The 24,795-nt window shown below is 39.6% G+C and overlaps 3 protein-coding genes across 4 annotated transcripts; 2 read left to right on the top strand and 1 right to left on the bottom strand.

Moving 5' to 3' along the window:
- The first annotated feature begins 2,304 nt into the window (after positions 1-2,304).
- On the top strand, positions 2,305-6,062 carry LOC117504393 (fibroblast growth factor 6-like). Its single transcript, XM_034163863.1, has 3 exons — positions 2,305-2,909; positions 3,340-3,443; positions 5,460-6,062. The coding sequence occupies exons 1-3, from the start codon at positions 2,600-2,602 to the stop codon at positions 5,634-5,636; spliced, it is 591 nt and encodes a 196-aa protein (XP_034019754.1). The 5' UTR covers positions 2,305-2,599; the 3' UTR covers positions 5,637-6,062.
- Positions 6,063-7,223: 1,161 nt separating this feature from the next.
- On the top strand, positions 7,224-12,348 carry fgf23 (fibroblast growth factor 23). Its single transcript, XM_034163840.1, has 3 exons — positions 7,224-10,449; positions 10,547-10,650; positions 11,539-12,348. The coding sequence occupies exons 1-3, from the start codon at positions 10,215-10,217 to the stop codon at positions 12,013-12,015; spliced, it is 816 nt and encodes a 271-aa protein (XP_034019731.1). The 5' UTR covers positions 7,224-10,214; the 3' UTR covers positions 12,016-12,348.
- A 4,541-nt stretch (positions 12,349-16,889) lies between these two features.
- On the bottom strand, positions 16,890-24,570 carry tigarb (TP53 induced glycolysis regulatory phosphatase b). Of its 2 annotated transcripts, XM_034163780.1 has the most exons (7): positions 24,492-24,570; positions 24,217-24,254; positions 19,783-19,904; positions 18,770-18,847; positions 18,579-18,689; positions 17,394-17,840; positions 16,890-17,356 (listed from the first exon to the last, which is right to left on the bottom strand). In XM_034163780.1, exons 1-6 carry the CDS (start codon positions 24,530-24,532, stop codon positions 17,403-17,405), a joined length of 828 nt encoding a protein of 275 aa, XP_034019671.1. In that variant the 5' UTR covers positions 24,533-24,570; the 3' UTR covers positions 16,890-17,356; positions 17,394-17,402. The 2 variants fall into 2 exon arrangements, with proteins under 2 accessions (XP_034019671.1, XP_034019670.1); XM_034163779.1 differs by having other exon boundaries at positions 17,337-17,840.
- Between the last annotated feature and the right edge of the window lie 225 nt (positions 24,571-24,795).

Here is a 24,795-nt window from a genome sequence, read left to right as displayed (position 1 = left end):
AACTCATATTCACAGGGTTCATGTTATCAACCTTATCAGCAAGCTAATGTATAACACCAAATATCTTAAGTACATATATTAAAGATCATCACCAAAAATGCACCACAGATGCTTGGTTAATGTGTCTAACACACAGTCTGTATCTGTCCCTGTCACTTTAAATGTAAAGGAGCTGCTGCTTGCAACATGTCTCCATTTCTAGCAGATTATGTAGGTAAAACGCTGGGAAAATTATAACATCATCCCACCTCAACAATCTTCAGCTAGCTTTTTTAAATTCATTGGAAAGAAATCGCAGATGGGACACAGTGACTGCTATGTGTCTTTGGTGGTAGTTTGTCTTGTATACAACCGAGATCTTTTGCCAAATTTTCCATATTTATATGTGTCATGTCAGAAGGCTAATTGTTATAAGAGGCTATACGAGATCTGTTAGAAAAGTATCGGACCTATTTATTTTTTTCAAAAACTATATGGATTTGAATCACGTGCGATTACATCAGACAAGCTTGAACCCTCGTGGGCATGCGAGAGTTTTTTCACGCCTGTCGGTTACGTCATTCGCCTGTGGGCAGGCTTTGAGTGAGCACTGGTCCACCCCTCCCGTCGGAATCTCTTTGTCTGAGAACTTCCTGAGAGACTGACGCTTTGCTTGATCAAAATTTTTTCAAAGACTGTTAGGCACATCGGAGTGGACACCATTCGAGAAATTCAGCTGGTTTTCTGTGAAAATTTTAACGGCTGATGAGAGATTATGGACTGTTGCTGTTGCTTTAAGGACTGCCCACGGAGCGGGACGTCGCGACGCGCCCTGAGCCGCCGCTGTTAGCCTGTTTCGAGCTGAAAGCTTCCAAATTTAAGCCTCTGTTGACCCAGGACGTTGTGAGAGAACAGAGAACTTTCAGAAGAGGTCGGGATCAGCAGTTTATCCGGACATTCCACTGTTAAAGGAGATTTTGTAATGAAAGAAAGTGCGGACGGGTCCACGCGTCGGGACACAGCCGGCGCCACACGCCGCCACAGGAAAAACACCTCCGTTGGAAGCCTTAAGGACAAGTTGGAACATGTCCAGCTGTTAAACAATTTCTCAGATACTCACTCAACTGAAAGCCATCAAAAGCCGCCTGGTTTTTACAAATGGTTATCAACACGAAGGTGTTTTTCCTGTGCCGCCGCAACGTGCCGGCTTTCATTAATAAAATCTCCTTTAACAGTGGAATGTCCGGATAAACTGCTGATCCCAACCTCTTCTGAAAGTTCTCTGTTCTGTCACGACGTCCTGGGTCAACAGAGGCTTAAATTTGGAAGCTTTCAGCTCGAAACAGGCTGACAGCGACGGCTCAGGGCGCGTCGCGACGTCCCGCTCCGTGGGCAGTCCTTAAAGCGACAGCAACAGTCCATAATCTCTCATCAGCCGTTAAAATTTTCACAGAAAACCAGCTGAATTTCTCGAATGATGTCCACTTCGATGTGCCTCACAGTCTTTGAAAAAAAGCGCCAGTCTCTCAGGAAGTTCTCAGACAAAGAGATTCCGACGGGAGGGGTGGACCACTCCTCACTCAAAGCCAGCCCACAGGCGAATGACGTAACCGACAGGTGTGAAAAAACTCGCGCATGCGCACGAGGGTTCAAGGTTGTCTGATGTAATCGCACGTGATTCAAATCCATATAGTTTTTGAAAAAATAAAAAGGTACGTTAGTTTTATCACAGACCTCGTATACACCTCTGTGTGTTGGAGGGATGGGTAGGAGGGCGTGGCCACAGAGGGCAGCCTGTGATTTGTGATTTGGATGTTGGTGCCATTAATGGTATAATCTGTTATAACTCCTTATATTAAAACGTATGTAGGAGTCACTGAAGAATTTTAGAATGCATTTTGCCACATTCACGAAATATTCTGTCACTTCACCTCAAAATAATCATGCCCTCCCCGTTAAGGCCACAAATTCAAAAACTCTAGCACCGCCACTGGGACTGCAGATCACCATGCAGACTGTTGGCTCTATGAGATTTTACAATCTTTATTTAAAGAGCTCCAACACGAGTTTTCTTGTGAAAGGTGGCACAGGAAATATTTCTCTCTGGTCTGTGTGAGGCAGACGTGGACATGCACCCCTCCCCCCCCCCCTTTTTTTTTTATATTCCTGCCAGAACTGCTGCTGGTTTGAGTCCTGTAACTCCCACCTTCGTACTTTTGATTGGGGTGGGGTGGAGACGGGGTTGGTTTGGGGTGGGTGGGGGGAGATGCAGCGGTTTAGTCACAGTGATGTCATGTGAGGATGCAAGCGTGTGAGCAAGGTGAGCTGGCTTTGCGTTGAGTGGTGTCCGTCCACGGCCGGCGTTATCTAAACAGAGGCGCGGAGCGGCGAAAGATGATCATCGCCACCGGCACCGACTCCAGCTCCGACGCGCTCTGTCCCTCTCCTACTCCTGCTCAGATCCCGGGCTATGGGGCCTTGATCTGCCTTCCCAAAATAAGCCTTCACCACCATGCCAAAGGACTACAGATAAGAACAGTTGCATTTTTCGGGCAGGTAACTTTAACCACGTGCCCCAAAGGTAACGCGGACGGCCGTTGCGCAGAGGCGCCTCTCCAGCATGTCCAACGGGGCCAGGACGCACTGGACGCTGCCAGCACTTCTTCTGTGGACTTGTCTTTTGGGAATCGTGGCGTCTTTTCCTATCCCGAGCAGGACTAACGCGACTTTAGTGGAAAAGAAATGGGAGACCCTCTTCTCCCGCTCCTATCTCGGCATAACGGGCGGAAAAGCGGAGCTGAACTGGCAGAGTGACTATTTGCAGGGCATCAAAAGAGTGCGGCGACTTTACTGCAACGTGGGCATTGGGTTTCACCTGCAGGTCCTCCCGGATGGCAGGATAAGCGGTGCACACAATGAGAACCAATACAGTGAGTCGCATCCGTGCCAAAAAAAAAAAAAGAGAGAGAAAAGAGTGTAACCCAATAGCGCCTCTGCGTGAAAGTGAAACCGGGTCATTGGTCTTGCATGATATTTAATGAGAGAGGTCGGCATGGCTGAAAGTCCAAAAAGAGCATATCAGAGCCGTGCATCCTTGCAGTGCGAAGCCAAAAACATGACACGAATGCTTGGATCCAGTTTAGACGCGCTTATTTTTACCCCGCGCCCTGCTGCAGGACGCGCACTGTCAGTTACTTTGACGGGACATCGCGATATTTAAAAGCGCATCTGAGCGATGCAAAATGATAATTTAGCAGAGAGCATCATCCAGTCGCAATGCACCTGCAAGGTTACACCCATCACTGCTGCACTGTAGGCCACCTAACCGTCCTGCTTTGTGTGACGTTGTCTTTGGTTCAGGTCTAATAGAGATCTCCACCGTGGACCGAGGAGTGATCAGCATGTTCGGGGTGAAGAGTGAGATGTTTGTCGCAATGAACAGCAGGGGAAGGTTATACGGGACGGTACGTCTGTGCGCAACACCACACGCTGCACCCATGCGCTTCCGAGCGCTGTTGGTTCCCATTCGACGCAGTGCTGAAAAAAAAGTTGACATTACGCTTGAGAGTTGTGAAAATGCAGCACAACCTACAGAGAAATAAACCTCGACTTTATATGATTAATATGCATTTTAATAATATACACGATTAAAAGTCACTGCACACTGTCATACCCATGAGATGATCAATTATTTTGCTAATAAAACGCATACTGAAGCTGTGATCACGTGGCTTCAGTTTCATTTCAGTGTTGCTGCTGGGACACTTTTTCACTCTTGGAGGTTAAGGTGAGGGTAGTTCATATTGTATAGGCTATATTTTTCCCATCAGCTGTGAAAATGTTATTAATGTGGTCACGACAGCAGCTGGAAAATTATTAAAGGGGTCATATTGTTTCTTTTTACACTTAAATTTGCTTTTAGCAAAAGTCACAAAATCCTTTGTGTATGCAGAAACACTCCTGCTGTAAAGCTAAATTTTTGGCCCAAATGTTTGGTTTTAGACGTCTGTTACATATGTCACATTATTCATTTCTCTGGAACCCTGCTGGCTCTTGGAGACACGCCCAGTGAGAATCTCTGCAATCTGTGTGACACGCCCACATGCTCTGTAAAAGAGATTGTCATGCACAGCAGATCCTTTGTTTCAATCACGTGTCAGAGAAACGTGTTTCTTTGACAGCTGATGTCTTATTTATTTACTGATGATGCATCGCCCCACTCTGTGTATCTGTGAGGTATTTGTAACTGTAAACTGTGATATCTGTTTTGAAAAGGTGTATAATATCGCTGCTTTAAAATATGTGATGACCATCTCCTGGATTTAAATATCCATAGTCAATTTTTAAAAGATACACATGACAAATCAAAAGTATATCACTATATTATCACTAGTATACCCAAGAATGTCCTTTGAAAGCTAATTTTTGAAAGCTAAGAGACAAATGACACATGACAAATTTGAACAGGCCAATCACAGTCCAGTATGCGACTGACCATGAAGACACTGATTCAGATAACCAGGGTGGTGGGCGGAGCTTAAAGCGTGGTTTAAGAATTTTACACGATACTGGCAGTGTTAATTTTGATATGTCGTCAACTACAACTAAACTAAACCTAAAACAATTCAGATGACTAAATTATGACTCAAACTAAATTACATTTTAGGTAAGACTACGACGAAAACTAAATCAAAATATGCTGTCAAAATGAACACTGTACAATTGTTACTGCTGCTGTTTTGTGAGAAAATGTTTGTGGGTTTGAAACTACATTAATATGCCTCAATATATATATTTTTTTTACCTTTACAGCACAAGATACAGCCTAATCCACAAGAAAATAAACCTAATGGCATTGGCATACTTTATATGTAAAAATGCGTTTAACTTTATTTAGAATGTGGCACTTTTAATGGCAACATCTTTATTATCTCTGCCAAAAAACAGTTTTTACTCTAGTTTGTGTGTCCACAGGCAGGATATAACAGAAATTAATAATAATAAACTGCATGATGCACTCTGGTGCAGAATATACAATTCAAAGTGCTTTTACAATAAAAAAAAATAACACCACCATGATAACATAAAAACAAAATTAAAATTATATACAATAATCAACGTAAAATTAACCACAGAAATTTAATCAACATCGTTTGATCACCTGACCCAAATGATTGACATTTATATATAATTAAATTATAAATTGTATGTCTGCAAGAACAAATGTGTCTTTTATGAGTAGATTTTTGGAACTGCGAAGAAGTCATTAGATTTTGGAGATGATCCCAGATTCATTCCAAGTATGAGCGTAATGTTTTTACTTATTCAACTGCACTTGAAGAGTACAATTAATTTCAAAGACAGTGCTTTAAACTTCACCAAATGTCAAGTGGACACATTGTAATGTTTATGCCATTAATGTTGTGAGATTTACTGAGCTTCTCTGTCTTTTGTTTTATTTATTTATTTTTAATTTTCAGAAAGTCTTTGTGGACGAGTGCAAGTTCAAGGAGACTTTGCTGCCCAACAACTACAACGCCTATGAGTCTTTTGTTTACAAGGGCTTCTACATTGCCCTCAGCAAACATGGCCGCGTAAAGAGAGGCAACAAAGCCACCACCGCCATGACTGTCACACATTTCCTCCCCCGGCTATGACTGACACTGGCAATAACTAATTTGCACATATGGATGTTCTTCCAGGTAACATAGAATGCATAATCAGAATATAAACACATATGGACTGTGGGGAAAAAAAACTATATTTATTCTGTTTGTATATAGATATATGTATATTTGGAAAGCTGTGTTTGTATATATGCCATCTTGTGCTGCTTATTTTTATGAGTTATGAGAGAGGTTGTGGGAGTGATGCCCTGTCTCACTTTACCGTGGTGCTTGCTGGAACTGAACTGTATGTCTCTTAATTATTTTTATTTAATTTTTTTTAAAGAAGGAGGATAACCTCCATGCTGTGCTTCTAAAGACTGAATGAATATGTTTTATTACCTCAAAGAACCACTGCAATAGATTAAGGATGCATGAACATTTGCTGAAATATCTAAGTTTATCATTTTGTGAAAACCTTTGGCGCGCTTGATGGTTCTTCTCGATGGCCAGTGGGGTGGGGACAACTTAAATGCACTAACTTCACTGCACGACTGAAAGGTGCCTTGGTGTTCTCGCTTGTGGCCCCTTTTAAACTTGCATGTAAGAGACACCTGCTGGAGTCAGAAATAGGGCTGACACTGGAGAGAGCCTTGGAAGGGGGATTTGGCTATCTCTGGTTTATTTTCTTTTCTGTAATTAGGTTGATTAAGTAACATACAATCTGCGGTGGAGACCAGAGCGTGTGGTCTGTCAGCCATGAATGTGGCGAAGAGGCATCGCCAGCAAATAAACAGAGTGGATTGCTCATATCTCCAAAGAGCGAAAACGCTAATATTTGGGCTTGCAACTGCACAAGAATTAAGTTAAGAAGAGAGTGTGCAAGTGCATAACACAACTGTATGTGCACAATGTCCCAAACTGTGCTCAGGGGCGTGTTTGGGTTGCTGTTTCAGAATTAGTGTGTCAGCAGCTGCAATTAAATGATGTCCAAACCAATGAAAATGATGTATATAGCTGCAAAGTGAAACTAATATATATATATATATATATATATATATATATATATATATATATATATATATATATATATATATATATATATATATATATATATATATATATATATATATATATATATATAAACAAAGACTTCAGGAGCTTTTTATGCTGCTTTGTCACACTTGCTTGAACGATGCATAAAGAATTCAGAATGTGATGGTGCCTAAATCAAATCGTCCCCATGTATTTTGTGTTGCCGTGTTTTAGAATATGTGTGCACTTGGGGCTGTTCTCTTCACTCGTGTGTTTGTTCTGCAGCAGCACTGCAGTGGCAGCAAGGTGTTGGAAGCTGTTGCCAGATACTTTAAAATGCAATTAAGGCTGGGATGACGGTGATGAGCCTGGAGGAATAACAGGTGGCGTAGTTTGTGGCTTGGAGATGGAGAGCAAAAAAAAAAAAAAATCCGGTGCTTTTGTGGCGTGTAGTCTCTGCAGTTGTTTATGAAGCTTAGAGAGGAAACAGAATTATTTAATCGAGCCAGCCTGCTGTCTATGTTGTATGTGAGGACCCCCCCCCCCTCCCCCCCATCCTGAGGACCCCCGTCACCTATCTCTGTCCACCACCACCCACCTCGGGTTCCAGCTGTAACCCAGGAGCTTCCTCCTCTACTTTCAGCCTTTTTTAGTTCAAGGTCAGAGTCACGGACCAGGCTTGGCCTCAACCCCGCTGGTCATGGTGGTCTGCTATCGAGATCATACTCCCATTTCCATGGAAGAGGAATTTAAACTATGTTTTTGATGCATAAAGCAAGTATGTGTACTGATAATATCATTTTGTGAACTGATGGCCGGGTGGTGCTCGAGTTCTCCCTCTGATTCCTGCTTTGAGTCATCACCACCCTCTTAAAGGGGTCATCTTATAAATCTTTTGAGCCAGCTCACAAAGGTCAACATGTCTTAAAGCACATTAAAGTCTGCATATGTGGCCCAATTAAGTACAAAACAGCAGATTTGCAGAGCCTCAGCTCTTGATGATTTCCCTTTGTGCACCACAATAGCTTAATTATTACAAACCATATTTCTGTCAAATGCTGCTGGAGGAAAGTCCTTGCTTTCTGTTCATGACACTGCATGGACAAAAGCCAGAATATGAAAACGGACCCCCTGAATGATAGATTGAATATTGTAAAACATTAAGCCCAGCTCTCAGCCTGGATTGGGATGATCTTGGAAATATATCGAACCCCTTTAACAAACTTTCAGGTCGATTTGAGCAACAATTTTGACCACACATGCATGCATAACCATTTATGTACAATCTCCTCTTCCTTTCTGTGGGTTTAGGAAAGGAGTAACTACTGGAAAGCATGATTTTTTTCCCCTTTTCTTTTTAAAATGATCTTTCTTGCGTGTGAATTTTGAGCCCTGTCTCCTTAAAATGCAGCTCCACAGCATACTCTGCCCTCCCCTTTCGCAAGCACTTGTGCTGGGATATTTCTGGGGAAGGGACATCTGCAGAGTTAATGCGGTGTGCGAGGAGCAGGAGGAGAGCAGAGTCACGCACAGACTCCTTCTGCACTCCAATCCTGCAGGACAGCGCCTCAGACTGTGCCCCGAAAGTACCCGCTTTTCACCGCATACTGGCACAGAACCTCTTGCTGTTCATCAGTTTTCTACCACTCACTCACTGAGATTGATTCAAACAGCATCACTGTATGAATTTCATTCTGTTCCAAGGACACTTTGTGAATGAATATGACACTCTTATTAGTACGCAAGGTTATGATGTACAACTAAATGAGTTTTTCCTTAAAATTTCACTTTGCTGCATTAATTCTGACTGAATTTTTTTGTTTGTTTCTTTTTTGGTTGATAGTTGTCAAATGACAACAAATCAATATTTATTTTATAATATTTATTTTTATGAAGGTCTGGTGATTTTTCTATGCATGCAGGGCCAACTTCACAGTCACAGCTCGAGTCGCATCTTAAATCCTGTGCAAACTGGTGATTTTCAAAAATTTCATGTGTTGGTAAACATATGAGGATTAGAATGAAAAGCCAAGAGTGAGGGTTTGTCTCCGAACACATAAATCTCACCTTTCGACCAAAAAATTTAATCTACATTTACTGTTGTCTTTTTTTCTATTTAAAGCTTATCATAGATTGAATTTAAATTCTTTCAAAGAGGATGTTTTTAATATTATTATTTTCTGTGTGTGTGTGTGTGTGTGTAAAATGATGATGCACGAGTCCCAGAATGACCCTTGTGTTGTGGACTTTGACAGAGTGAAGCTGCATCCTGTTCCTCTCATCTGTTCTCATATACCTCACCTTCTGCCTTAGTTTTATTTTGCTGTAAAATACAAAACACAAAAAATGTCTTTTGTTTCTGAAAACAGATAAAGGATATAAAGATTTTTTTTCCCTTTTATTTTTGTACGTATGTGCTGTGCACAGCAGTCTATTCCTGAGATACCAATAAAAGTTTTTTTCTTCTTTTTACTGGTTGCTGACAGATTATTAGTTGCTTTATTGTGGAGTCAGTGTCACTGTCTTGTGTGATTTGTAACAATGCTAAATTATCCAGATATTCTTGAGTTTTCGAGCCTAAAATGCCAAGAGATTTTTATTTTTTGAAGTGAAGCTGACAATTTTTTTTAATGCCTAATCAAAAAGTGAGATGCAATTCAAAGTATTTAAAACATGCAACATGCATCAGGAAGGAAAAGATTCTGCAGGTTTTCAGCAGGTGATTGCACGGACTTCCTGTTGGTGCACCAGTGCAGTCACATTCTGAGGTGCAAGGAAAACCAGCAGACTGTCCTCTGCTGCAAACTGAAACTCAAACATCCGAAGATGTATTTATGCCACCGGATGCCCTTTAACAAGGAAGCGACACTGAACTAAGTCGTGGCTCCCTCTGCTGGGGAAGGATTAGAAATATTGAGATGGACTTGTGCGTAAAAGCACCAGAGCGCATCTGGCGCAAACGTACAGGTAATTCTGAAATCCTATTTCAAAGTTAATGACCAAATCGATTAAAACAAGTCTAAAACTGTGCAGTTTTTCTACGTTTCAATTCTAAAGGCTGACTTTAATTCAGTGGACTTATAGGAGAATTATTCGTGAAGTGGTTAGTGCGCTTGGTTCCAGGTTCACGACCACCCGTGTCCATTTTCAATGTAATGTGCAGTTGCTTCAGGAAGGGCATCCGACGTAAAGCTTGCGCCAAATCAACATGCGGATCCATACAGGATCCGCTGTGGCAACACTGAGCAAAAAAAGGGCACGGCCAAAATAAATTACTTTCTATTCTTAGAATGAAGTTTAAGGTGGATGAGTCAAGACGTGTCACCAAAAAACAGACCAAACTAACCAAAAAAAGAAACTAGGCTTCTTGTTGGGCGAAGAGCATCGGGACAAACAGCCAGAGGTGGAAGTGGCCCTTCCGCTGCAGAAAAGCCACATCTGCTTTGGGGGCGAGTTTTTTTTTTTTTTTTTTTTGCGTGAAAGGATGTGAGCAGGAGTGGCGCTTTTTGTGGGCTTTAAATAGGAACTGTCTCCTAACTTTGGGATAACACACCAAGTGAACACTTCCAGCACTTCTCTGTGGAAACGCGCAGGATGGATGTCACCGGGAAACTGGGAATGTGGGACACCGTGCTCGCGCTCTTACTCGCTCTCCTCCAGGGATTCCCTCTGGACGAAGCGGCCCCAAACGCATCACCGCTGATCGGATCCAACTGGGGGAACACGAGAAGATACGTTCATCTGCAGACATCCACGGACCTCAGCAATTTCTACCTGGAGATCAAGTTAGATGGCACTGTGCGCAAAACCTCTGCCAGGAGTTCATACAGTGAGTGATTTAATTATTTTAGGCGCAAACTTGCAAATCCTCCATCAAAAATTTTTTTAAGCTTGTCTCCAACGTATAAATGTTTTCTTCCCCACAGGTGTGATTTCACTGAAAGCTGAAACACGACAGCGCGTTGCCATCTTTGGCGTCAAAAGCAGCCGTTACCTGTGTATGGACGCGCAGGGAACCCCTTTCAGCTCTGTAAGCCAATATTTAACTTTAAAATCAATTCACTAACCTCACCCATTAACCGACCCTCTTTTATTTATGACAAAGAAAAACATATCTTATTTTCCCTGCACTTTTGTGCGTTTTTACGCACGGCTTTTTCGGTGGAATCATGTTTTTACGCACAAAAAATGCTGCCACGAGGGGACCTGTTCGAGCCAGTTTCATTTTAAAAAAACTCCCAAAATAAGTGTGAAAATAAAAATCTGCTTTGCCAAAACAATTTTAATACTAGTTTCTCTAAATTAGTAGAAACTGACTGGTTCATTTCTTATGATTATTATTGTTATCTTTGCTTTAATATATGAAATTGCCTTTTTTTTCTGAGTGTACAAAAATAAAATCACCCCGCTTTTTTTTCCCCAATAACAACTATGCAACTTGAATAAGATTATGTTGAAAATATGTGAACCCGAATAGAACGTCACTTAAAACAGCTCCACGGGTTACTTCCAGTCCCATTTTGACTACATGAAGGGTTTTTTCGAGGTCTAAACAAATTAAACTTTGCTGCATCACTTGTTTTGCTCTTCTACACTTAGTTCTGTTCTGCAGAAAATATATGTAAATGATTTTCTGCAGAGCACAATGCAAAAATAGTTACCACACACATATGCTCACACACGCACACACAAACACTGGTTTGTGTTCAAATTCCTGTAGTATTATAGTTTGCATAGATAGCTGTTTATCTTTAAATTACATTTTTATTATTTATACTTACATTTTATTTTTACATATTTTCTCAATTTCCCTAGTTTTAAACCTGTACATTTTCATATTTTCTGTTCATATTTTCATTGGTCCGTTGGCATTTTAAGTGTAGCAGTGATAATAAAGATCTTTGAATCTGTGTCTCAGCCCACGTGCCTCTTGGAGGACTGTCTGTTTAACCACAAGCTTCTGGAGAACAACCATGATGTATATTACTCCAGCAGGACCGGCATCCTCTTCAACCTGGAGGGCTCCAGGCAGGTGTACTCTGAAGGACAGAACCTGCCACAGACCTCCATTTTCCTGCCACAGAAAAACACAGTGCCGCTGGAGCGCCTCCTGCTGCACCGAGAGAAGAGGAACCAGGTGGTGGATCTCACAGACCCACATAACATCTACATGGGTCAGGCTGAGGAGGGATCAGACTCTCGAGCTGCACCAGAGGATGATGCCGACATGGAAGTGGAGGCTGGGGATGCTGGAGACGCTGTGGATGCTGGAGATGCTGGGGAGGAAGGGAGGAACGTGTCCAGAGAGACGCCGCTGGCTCCTTCCATCCACGACCCCTGGAATGTGTATTCATCCAACCTGGCTAGCCCGCGTAGCAGCGGGTTCATGGGGTAACTCTGGTGAACAGGTGCCATGTGGTGTTCAAACCCCAACCCTTCTAGTCTCAGTGAGTCAAAGTGTCAGTGCAAAACATCAGATTCTATCCTGAAGAAACGGATCTGGTGCAAGATGATCCAAGATTTTCAGTAAACCGTTCAGAAAAAATGCTCATACACTGAATGTCTGTAGACTTGATGTACAGCTTCTCTTTGCACAGTTATCGCCTCGAAGCTCTACCATCCTCCTGTAAAATATCTACTTTTCTTTAGCAAACTCCATTTTCTGCCTAGTTTCAGACAACAAATATATTACACCAGTATTTTACTCCTAATTGAGCAGTTCAAGAAGAGAACTACTGTATGTGCTACAAACAGAACTAGAAATGATGATTTCATCCACGAAGAGTAATTTAAAAAAAATGCAAAATGTAGTTTCCCTGATCATTGGAGATATGTGACTGATTTCCAAAACAGGATTTTTAAGTTGATTCAAACACCAAGTCTACTTTTAAACTTCATGTTTCTTCTCATTGAGGTTTTTCACAGCTGGTCTGAGAAATTCACATTTAAAAATGACATCTGAAATCCGAATCTTATTGACCGATGCGCACTTCAGGAGGTTCGACTCCTGAAATTGTACAGTAAAACTTAAAGAATAAATATGACTATTGCACATTTATGTGCATTTAGCCGAGCTGAGTTAAGTTTTACTTGCAGAGTTAGATACAGGAGATTCTGGGAACAGTTTAGTGTGCATCCAAACCACAGACCAATCACTTTCTTTGTAACAGTATTTTTCCATCTAAATAATTCCATTTAAGACTTGAAGGAATACAACTACAGGGTAAAGAAATGTCAAATCTGAACTTTGTGATTTTATTTTTTACAGGTGCTGGGCACCACCAGCAAACAAAAAAGTAGTCCCGAAGAGTATTTATTTATTTAATCCATTCCTTTATTGTTATTTATAGTATTTATGAATGCTTCACAGTTCCATGTACATGTTGTGTTGCATGAATGTGGGACTAAATAAATGTGTTAACCAAACATGTTTGTTTTTGTTTTTAATGTGAATGTGTGTAATTTTTATATATTTGTTTGTTTTTTAACCTTGGTGTGTGAGCACCGTGCAGCTTGTTGTGCTTGCCGATGACAACACGCACAATGTGAAAGGAGGTTTTGAACACGTAAGCAGGTTTAACATTGACTGGTTACTGAAAAGTTTCCCCTAATTAGCTGAATTCCTGTGGTCTCTCTCCTTTTCTGCCAAACAGCTCACACATATGCGAGTGATGTTCGGGTAAAAATACACATTGTTATTTTTACTTTGACAAAACCTGTTTTGGGTAATCTGAACCATTATCCTTTGATCCTTTCTTCAGAATTATCAGCACCTATTAATTTTAAGTACAAAAAAAAAAAGAACCTTGTGGACAAGCATCACACCGCAGGACTAACTCGAGTATTCATAACTAAATCACACTCAATCCAGAAAAGGACACATGCACAGATGGAGCATGATGCTATATGACCCAAAAGTTCACATAGTGGTGCAGCTTAGCTAAAATTTCCATAAAAGTTGTTCATTTTGTGATAAAAGCATGGAATTTGGCACACATATTCTAAATTAACTAATGCTTATTTTCAGTTATGGAGTCATCCTGGAGCTGACCTCTAATGAGCTATAGGGGTCAGTAAAGAATTATACAGGGGTCAAAATTTAAAAATGCTCCAATCCTGTTGAAAACTATACCACATTATTTGTCTGATCATAATGATTCCAATAAGGTATAATTTGGATTATCTATGACTGAATTCCATAGAGTTATGGGGTAAAAACACCAAAAATGGTGACAAAAGTCAGTTTCAGTTTGTACAGGGGTCAAAATTTAAAGTTGCTCCAATTTTGTTTAAAAAAATGATGCAAATTATTGGTTAATAGCATTTTAAAAAAGGAATAGTTTGCACCATCTGGTATCATGTTACAGGGTAACATATGTTATACGTCATAGAATCCAATAGACGTCTACCTTGTTTGACGTTTACTTTGGAGACCAAGCATTCAACACAGTCAAAACTATTATTATTATTACTTTTATTTCAACCAATAATTTGCATCACTTTTGACCAAAATTGAAGCAACTTTAACTTTTGACCTCTGTACAAACCGAAACTGATCTTTGTCACTATTTTTGCAGTTTTCACCCCATAACTCCAAAACATTCAGTCATAGATAGTCCAAACTATACCTTTTTGAAATCATTATGATCAGACAAATAATGTGGTATAGTTTTCAACATGACTGGAGCATTTTTAAATTTTGACTCCTGTGTAATTCTTTATTGACCCCTGGAGCTCATTAGTGGTCAGCTCCAGGATGGCTCCATATCTGAAAATAAACATTAGTTAATTAAGAATATGTGTCCCAAATTCCATGCTTTTATCACAAAATGAACAATTTTTTGCCATGCCGCCCTACTAACAGGGTGGGGAAATGTATATGATCAAGGATATCAATTTTAGTATGAATTGGATAAGAAAAACGTGACATATAACAAAAACATGATGCACACATGCATAAAGCAGGATTCTATAAACCCCGTGGCAGCGTGGCCAGTAAGGGAATAACAGGCTTAAAATGTGCATAAATAAACAGCAATGCATCAATTTTGTATAAGCTGAATAGTATTTACAAAAATGCCCAAATTTACTGATAAAAAAAAAAAACTCAGAGTGAAATAAAAAATAAAAAATAGAGACGTGCATGTGACATTTAACAGCCCACTAAATGAATTTATAGCATATAATCACTTTCAGAGCCAGTTTCCTTTTGAGAAGGAGGTTGGGTATTCCAACAAGACAACTCGTAAGGAAAGCAACCAAGACTTCTGCGGACACGACTTGAGAAACAGTGCATTGTGCAACTTATGTCTGTTGCATCACCAGTTACAAGACAACAGAACAGGGAAGCACCTTATTTCAAAAGATGTGAAATTACAGCTCGTATGCTAGAAGACACATGGGAGACTTCTGTCTAGATTTTAAATGTTTTATTGTAACAAAATCTTTATCTACTCCACTCTGCCATGAAGCTGCAAACTGGAAATGTTTGAGGAGGTAAGGTCTCGAGGAGCCTCGGTTTAAATCCCTGTCAGACTAGAAAATTCCTAAGGGCCATTGGGCAAGTTCTTTAATCCCCAAGTTGCTCATGGGGTGCAGTGGAATGTCTTGCATGGTGGCAACAAGCATCTGTAGACAGATTTATCATACGACGTACATTTCTTAATGCCGGATGTAAATGACGTCAAAGACACATTTAGTGACTTGAAAATGTTCATCTGTGCATCACCTGACTTGTCACAAGAAAAGTGGCAGTGAAAGCGACAAATAAATGATGAGTCATCAAAATGTGCCAATTACTGTTTTTACATCTGAGTCTGTATTTTTGTCTGTATCTGTTTGTTTGCTTTATAAACACACTTTTCTTGTTCAATAACTGTTCACATTGTATTAAACATTCTGAAATAAAATGAGTTAATTTGCACTGATTTCTGAACATGTTCTTAAAATCCAAAGGCGTCAGATCTACAGGTTACATATATTTAGTTATTTATTTTTACATTTTATGAGATGCACCACCAGCAAAATGATAATACTGCAGGATCTGTATGTTCAGTGGTGGCTTCTTTACTTAATTGTGACTTCATTGTTTGATTTATAACATCTATCATTCGCTCTATTTTATAAATCCAAAGAGCAGCACATAAGTGTACCAGTAAGAACGCACTATTAACTTGTTCATACTTTGTGTGTTTATTAAACTCTTATAATTAAGCACTCAACAAACAGCCAAACTGATGCAACTTTATTTGCAGGCCTGACGAGCTCCTGCCCAAGACAAACTATCATCCAGTCAAAACCTTAAATATTTCAATAAATTACTAAAACTAAAAGATTGCTGCTGCGACTGGTTATACAACATTTCTGTGAAAATAATTAAATAAATAAAAAACACCAATAAACCGTAATGCAAACAGTCAGCAAAACACTGCCAACTAGAGTACCGTGTTCTCCGAAAACACGAGTTTCCAATTCCACAAATTTTTACCTTGGAAAAAATTTTCAAGGTCCGAGTCCTGTTAGAAATGGCTTTTCATAAGCAAAATTAGATGCAATCAAAAGTCAGGAGTATGAATTTAGTTCATGCACTGAATCAAAAGGGGGTTTGTTTTGTTTTGTTTTTTTTACTTTTTTGGTTTCTGAATTCTTTTTCAGATAATTTTCACAGGACATTGGTTATCTCTGCTATACACAATTTGTCATTGCTTTTTGACACTTGGTTTCCGACAGATAACTGGAAGACAAACAGGCATAAAATTGGAACCTCCATCCAATTTTGGAAGCTCCATCCATAAAGAGGGTGACTTAAGTACTTTTAAGATATAATGCAAAAAGTACACCAAATGGGCTTTTCAATATTAAATTCAAATGTCCAAAACAATCTACAATCCAGATCAGATCTGGATCAACCTTTGCCAGGTGATAGTGAGTGCCAGTATGCACCTCACTTTCAAATATGAGAGTGATTGGGGCACGTTTGATTAAGATATAATGTTAAATACGTATACATTAAATGGGGTTTTTAATGTTAAATTTAAATGGCTACAAAATCCGTAATCTGGGTCAGATCTGAATCAGTCAGTCAGTCGATAAAGGATACCATCCTACATAATGCTCTCAAATATGAAAAAAAAGATCTTTTTTGACAGTTATGAATTTTTGAAAAATTGTTTAATGTTAAAGGAAAGGGATTTTTCCAATTTTCCAAGATTTTTCCTGCCTGACCTTTGAAAATTGAATCAGTTCATGCCTATAAGGATATGAAAAACAAACAAACAAAACATATAAATTCATAACAATATATGAAAATTGTGGGTTACAGGCTGTTCACAAAAAGACAGACAAATAAACAAACAAACAAACAAACAAACAGGGGTGAAAACATCAACTCCATCAATAATAAATGTGTTTCCACACCATGCCATGTGTTTTTTTTTCTATTTTATGCTCAACAGTACTTTTTTTACCCTCCAAGAAAAATTTTGTGTTGTCAAGTTGTATTGCACAACAAAACATAGCAGCATCACAAACGAGACATAAACTTTGACTTCAGGTCCCACTGGCATAATAATAATTCAAAAATATTAAAATGTCTGACTTTGGTATAATGTGAAAAAAATACAGCAAAATAAATATTAACCTGTGCAGTTATAAGCAAAGTCTGTGGTGGATTTGAGTTTTTCCTGTTTCCCTTTTGTGTTTATAATTTTTTTTTTTCTGTCATAATTTTGCACATATGTGCATGCAGTATGCAAACTCCATAGACACGATTATCAGGATATATTATTTGACACCGTCAAGGTTTTCCAGGTGGTCTGTTCGGTTGGTGAAAATGCAACGAACAGCAGAAAGGACCGGGCCGGACTCTGACTGGCTCAGGGTGACAATGAAGCGGCTGATGCCAGTGTTCGGGCAAATTGAACACACCTGGGACATCTTCGCCCCAGTGGGCAGCGAACACTTCAGGTCCTCCACAAGGTGTTTGATGGCTATTCGGATGTAAGCGCCGTGGCTCACCACCAGAGCATGGACCTGTACTCCATGGATGCCGTCAACAGCCAAACCACTAGGAGCAATGCCAGAGACAGCTGCTGTGCATCCGTTCAGAGCAGCTACACCATTTTGTGTTGGTCCAGCACAAGTATCTGATGCTAACCAGCCATGGTCAACCAACATTTGCTGGAAAAGGGCTTTGAGGAATTTTTTGAAACGCAGCCTCACCTGGAAGCAAGGAAATGGTCAACCAAAAGGTGAATTTGATTTAAAAAAAAAAAAGATTAATTTTAGCAGGCCAAAGAGATCAGGCTGACTGTGCAATTCAATGGTTTGGAGGGTTAAAACTGATGAGACACACTGTAGTCTCATGTTGTTGTTGTTGTTTTTTTTGTCCATTTTGTTTAACACGACAAGCAAATAATAAAGATAGTCGATGTAAAAACATGGCACAACAATTACACTTCTTGTACATGCATTACACCACGAAACAGTCTGTGCATTTATGGAAATATAACAGCAAATGCTTGGGGTCAGTTGTAGGTTGGGTCAAGCTTTTGCATGTCTAGCAAAAGTACTAAAATCTGAGTTTGCATTCAAGAATGATCTAATTTATATGCAAATCAGGTTACTGTTAATGTGGTGTTCAATTCCCTCACTGGGATAACCCGTGTGCCAAGCTTGGCTAGCATTAGCCAAAGTGCCTTCTTAATATGACAACAAATGTTCTGACTGACACACGGACTCCATACACCACTGATACTTTGCTTAGGTACGTGATAAGAGCCATTTGTATTTAGAAATACTGTTTGAAAGGTTTAAAACAATGTCTCCAAAAGGGCAATAGATGGTGTTGTTGCACAAACAATCATCTCAATGTTGAGTTTACAAGCAGCTGTTTGAAGCATGTGTAGCCGGCATGACTACGTCAGTCTCTTAAAGATGACTACTGGCTGTTTCACTCACCTCTTCAAATGTCTCGCCTCCTGGAGGGGTGTAGTCACGACACGACTGACCAGCTGCATTGGCCATGTTTTTCAAATCCTCTTTAGGCCGCCCTTCAGCAATGCCGAAACCCTGTTTTAGCAACACAACCGCATTTAAGCGCCAGGAAATGACATCAACCTTTGAGATTTGGAAGCAACAACAGTTTGTACCTTCTCTTTGAGTAACGGGTCCAAAACCATCTCCACGCCAGAACAGTGAGTGTTATTCCTGAGAATTATTTCAGCAGTCTGGGAAATGAAAAACAACCGCAAAATTATTGACTCAGAACATTTGTAAGTGCAAAAAGAATCTGTCATGGACGCACCATGAAGACATTAATGCACTGTCAGCAGCACTGAGTCAAAGACCACAGAGACATGAAAGCACATGAAAATATTTCATGCCTGGAAGTCACTGAACTACATCCTGCTATTTATGTTCCATCACAAATCTATTGCAATATATACTGGGATTTAACACTAAAACAATCAACTAGGTCTGCAACTAACATGTATGCAATCTGTTGATTATTTATGTAATTATGAGATTGCTATAGAAAAAAAGGGGAGGGGTAAAAAACAATTATATTAAAAAAATTAGGTACCCATTTCAAATTTCAAGCGATCACAATGAGAAACTGCTTGTTTTGTAAAGCAAATCATAATCACAGCTGATCAGGTTTGATTTGTGCAAACTGTGAGATTGTGTGTCATAAAGAATCCTGACAGTATAACGGTTTGGTTTCTATGTAAACAAAAAACTTCATGCAGGACAACAAAAAAAAAAGAAAAAAAAAAAAGAGGAAAACCACAGGTTCTACTGCATCTTGATGCCAGGTATGAACGTTCATTACGTAATCATAGGCAGTCGGAGACAACGTTTCATTCATCAATGATTCAGCAAATAACGTGGCATCAGGAAGTGTTCCTGTCGTTACTAACCTGTCCTGAATTACATTCATGAAGACACACCACTTAGTCAGTACACAGAAAAGCGCCATGTGGTGAATCTGTCAGAATCATGTGGCAGGACGGCAGCTGATTCCTGATTATATCACGCATGATTTAAACAAATGGTGCTTGTTGTGACCCACTTATCCATCACTTTTATTACAGAACCAGCCTAAATCCAACTATCAAAATCAAGCTGTAGACTGCATTCTTCCTCTCAGCACTTCACACACCTGCTGGGCTCGTTGCAAGCTGCTGACGAACACGTTGTTGAATGGGATGTCTCTGAGGTAGCGTCCCACTGCTTCACCTTGCTGCACCCCTGTTTCTGACAAAGAGGTGTCCACACCTTGACCTGATGACACAAGTGACAAGAGTATCAGAAGTAAGATAAGCAGACATGTTTTGTTATTATTAACAATATGATAGATAAACCTGTATTTCTTTCAACTTCTCTTGTTTTAACTATGTGTCACCGCAGCAGGTCCAACATGGGAGCTGCATATTGAATTGGCAAATACATGACAGAACAGTGGCCCCACAACAGACTGGCATCCAGTCCATGGGGTACCTCACAACATGCCCTATGTCTGCTGAAATTGGCTGCAGGCCCCCCGTGATCCTTAACTGGAGTAAGCGTGTATAGCAAATGAATGGATGGATGGATGACAAAACAGGGAAGTAAAAGAAGAACTAAAAAAGACTGAATGTCTGAATGCGGATGACACAAATACATTCCGTCTGTACTGCAAATTATGCACAGCAAACTCGAAATACTGTTTCACAACATTTCAAAACCTTTGCAACACCTGTGTTTCAGGCTGGTCACATCAGGTGCTATGCTGCTACCTGCTGAGTGGTTCACTGTTATACATCCATTTTAAATTATGAATTTCATATTTAATGGTGGGCAGCACAGTGACTTAGTGGTAAGCACTGTTGCATCACTGCAACAAGGTCACAAGAAGGAGCTTGCAGGTTCTCCCCGTGTTGACGCAACTTTCCTCTGGGTGCTCTGGCTTCCTCACACTTCCAAAGACATGCAGGTTAGGTGAACTGGAAACTTTAAAATCGACTCCAAGTGTGAGTATGTCTGTCTCTCTCTATGTGGCTCTGTGACATGCCGGGGGCCTGTCCAGGGAGTACCCCACCTCTTGCCCAATGACCGTGGGATAGGTTGCAGCTCCCCCTGGATCCTTAATTGGAACAGGCAGGTGAAGAAAATGAATAAATATTTGAAGGTTAGAGTGGACACAAGGTCTATACATGAACCAATGTATGTTGCTTCTGTTCATAACATTTTCATTGTTAGCAAGGGATGGCTTAAATAAATTTTAGTCTGGTTGTTTATTTAAATCAGGTCTCTTTGAGTCTAGAAGTTATGGAGAAGAAGTGGGGCGATATAAATGTATTACTTCAGCCCACTCTTATTCAACTGAACTCTGCAACATGCAGGTACTTGCTTCACTGTACTGTTTTTCTTCTTCTTAATCTGTTTACATGTTGGAAATAAAGATTTCACTCATTCATTCAATGATTTGTCTCATCTAAAAATAACACCTTTAATTTCATACAATTAATAATACCAAACACCACTGTTTGTGGTGTTCGTTAGCATGAGGGACAAGTATTTGCGAACACATTCTTCACCACAGGCGAACATGCAGAGGCTTAAACACACACACACATGCATATATATATATATATATATATATATATATATATATATATATATATATATATATATATATATATATATATCAATCAATCAATTTTATTTATATAGCGCCAAATCACAACAAACAGTTGCCCCAAGGCGCTTTATATTGTAAGGCAAGGCCATACAATAATTACGTAAAAACCCCAACGGTCAAAACGACCCCCTGTGAGCAAGCACTTGGCGACAGTGGGAAGGAAAAACTCCCTTTTAACAGGAAGAAACCTCCAGCAGAACCAGGCTCAGGGAGGGGCAGTCTTCTGCTGGGACTGGTTGGGGCTGAGGGAGAGAACCAGGAAAAAGACATGCTGTGGAGGGGAGCAGAGATCAATCACTAATGATTAAATGCAGAGTGGTGCATACAGAGAAAAAAGAGAAAGAAACACTCAGTGCATCATGGGAACCCCCCAGCAGTCTAAGTCTATAGCAGCATAACTAAGGGATGGTTCAGGGTCACCTGATCCAGCCCTAACGATAAGCTTTAGCAAAAAGGAAAGTTTTAAGCCTAATCTTAAAAGTAGAGAGGGTGTCTGTCTCCCTGATCTGAATTGGGAGCTGGTTCCACAGGAGAAGAGCCTGAAAGCTGAAGGCTCTGCCTCCCATTCTACTCTTACAAACCCTAGGAACTACAAGTAAGCCTGCAGTCTGAGAGCGAAGCGCTCTATTGGGGTGATATGGTACTATGAGGTCCCTAAGATAAGATGGGACCTGATTATTCAAAACCTTATAAGTAAGAAGAAGAATTTTAAATTCTATTCTAGAATTAACAGGAAGCCAATGAAGAGAGGCCAATATGGGTGAGATATGCTCTCTCCTTCTAGTCCCCGTTAGTACTCTAGCTGCAGCATTTTGAATTAACTGAAGGCTTTTCAGGGAACTTTTAGGACAACCTGATAATAATGAATTACAATAGTCCAGCCTAGAGGAAATAAATACATGAATTAGTTTTTCAGCATCACTCTGAGACAAGACCTTTCTAATTTTAGAGATATTGCGTAAATGCAAAAAAGCAGTCCTACATATTTGTTTAATATGCGCTTTGAATGACATATCCTGATCAAAAATGACTCCAAGATTTCTCACAGTATTACTAGAGGTCAGGGTAATGCCATCCAGAGTAAGGATCTGGTTAGACACCATGTTTCTAAGATTTGTGGGGCCAAGTACAATAACTTCAGTTTTATCTGAGTTTAAAAGCAGGAAATTAGAGGTCATCCATGTCTTTATGTCTGTAAGACAATCCTGCAGTTTAGCTAATTGGTGTGTGTCCTCTGGCTTCATGGATAGATAAAGCTGGGTATCATCTGCGTAACAATGAAAATTTAAGCAATGCCGTCTAATAATACTGCCTAAGGGAAGCATGTATAAAGTGAATAAAATTGGTCCTAGCACAGAACCTTGTGGAACTCCATAATTAACCTTAGTCTGTGAAGAAGATTCCCCATTTACATGAACAAATTGTAATCTATTAGATAAATATGATTCAAACCACCGCAGCGAAGTGCCTTTAATACCTATGGCATGCTCTAATCTCTGTAATAAAATTTTATGGTCAACAGTATCAAAAGCAGCACTGAGGTCTAACAGAACAAGCACACAGATGAGTCCACTGTCTGAGGTCATAAGAAGATCATTTGTAACCTTCACTAATGCTGTTTCTGTACTATGATGAATTCTAAAACCTGACTGAAACTCTTCAAATAGACCATTCCTCAGCAGATGATCAGTTAGCCGTTTTACAACTACCCTTTCAAGAATTTTTGAGAGAAAAGGAAGGTTGGAGATTGGCCTATAATTAGCTAAGATAGCTGGGTCAAGTGATGGCTTTTTAAGTAATGGTTTAATTACTGCCACCTTAAAGGCCTGTGGTACATAACCAACTAATAAAGATAGATTGATCATATTTAAGATCGAAGCATTAAATAATGGTAGGGCTTCCTTGAGCAGCCTGGTAGGAATGGGGTCTAATAGACATGTTGATGGTTTGGATGAAGTAACTAATGAAAATAACTCAGACAGAACAATCTGAGAGAAAGAGTCTAACCAAATACCGGCATCACTGAAAGCAGCCAAAGATAACGATACGTCTTTGGGATGGTTATGAGTAATTTTTTCTCTAATAGTTAAAATTTTATTAGCAAAGAAAGTCATGAAGTCATTACTAGTTAAAGTTAAAGGAATACTCGGCTCAATAGAGCTCTGACTCTTTGTCAGCCTGGCTACAGTGCTGAAAAGACACCTGGGGTTGTTCTTATTTTCTTCAATTAGTGATGAGTAGTAAGATGTCCTAGCTTTACGGAGGACTTTTTTATAGAGCAACAGACTCTTTTTCCAGGCTAAGTGAAGATCTTCTAAATTAGTGAGACGCCATTTCCTCTCCAACTTACGGGTTATCTGCTTTAAGCTGCGAGTTTGTGAGTTATACCACGGAAGTCAGGCACTTCTGATTTAAATTATTATTTATTTATTGACGAGATACTCTATCTCACTTACAGAGTTTAGGTAGCTACTCTGCACTGTGTTGGTATATGGCATTAGAGAACATAAAGAAGGAATCATATCCTTAAACCTAGTTACAGCGCTTTCTGAAAGACTTCTAGTGTAATGAAACTTATTCCCCACTGCTGGGTAGTCCATCAGAGTAAATGTAAATGTTATTAAGAAATGATCAGACAGAAGGGAGTTCTGTCACAAATTATATATATATATATATATATATATATATATATATATATATATAATTTTTTTTTATATATATTTGAAATTTCGACCTGTACATAATGCAATATACAAAAACACATTCAACAAAATAAAAAAAACACAAGACTTGTTTCCCTTATAGTCTTCAATAATAATAATGTTAATAATAATAATAATAATAATTACTAAATAAATGAAGCCCAATACAAAAATAAAAAAACATGACCTTATAACGTCATACTTTACTCACCTTGTAGCAGCTTGTCTCTGTTGTATTGGGTTTCCCCACTGTAAGAAAATAAGTTCTCCAGTTAAAAAACAAAGCTCTTATGCCCCCCCCCATACACACACCCGGAAAAAACACCGGCGTCAGACCGCAACACCGGTGTTAGCCAAGTTAGCTAGGAGGAACTCCAATAGCCACCTAATGGTAACTGTTTCCGTTCGAATACAGAAATGTAAATATATTAGTATTCATATTTATGTCTACGGATAATATATTTTTTTAAGTGTATTATCACTTACTGTCGTACGAACGTTAGACTAAATGTCAACGTTCTCGACATCTTCAGTTGCTTCTACGCTCTGGTTTGATTACGTCGAATGACGTAACCTTGAACGTCGTTACGCATTACGGCAAGAAAAAAAAGTCAAACCTTGTTTTAATACCTTTCCTTGTTATATATACACACCTCGAACAATTGTTCTCTTCACCCGTATTGTTCATATTTGTAAATAAATATTTTAAAAAAAAGTCAAAAGTTGTTCGTCTTCTTCTGTCGAGTTTATTGGCGGTTTGCAAACCGACACGGCGCATTACCGCCACCAA

The sequence above is a fragment of the Thalassophryne amazonica genome, chromosome 22 (assembly GCF_902500255.1).
Source record: "Thalassophryne amazonica chromosome 22, fThaAma1.1, whole genome shotgun sequence".
In the NCBI taxonomy this organism is placed as follows: domain Eukaryota; kingdom Metazoa; phylum Chordata; class Actinopteri; order Batrachoidiformes; family Batrachoididae; genus Thalassophryne; species Thalassophryne amazonica.
The sequence above is the reverse complement of the archived record's forward strand: the minus strand, read 5'-3'. Positions and strand labels throughout refer to the sequence as shown.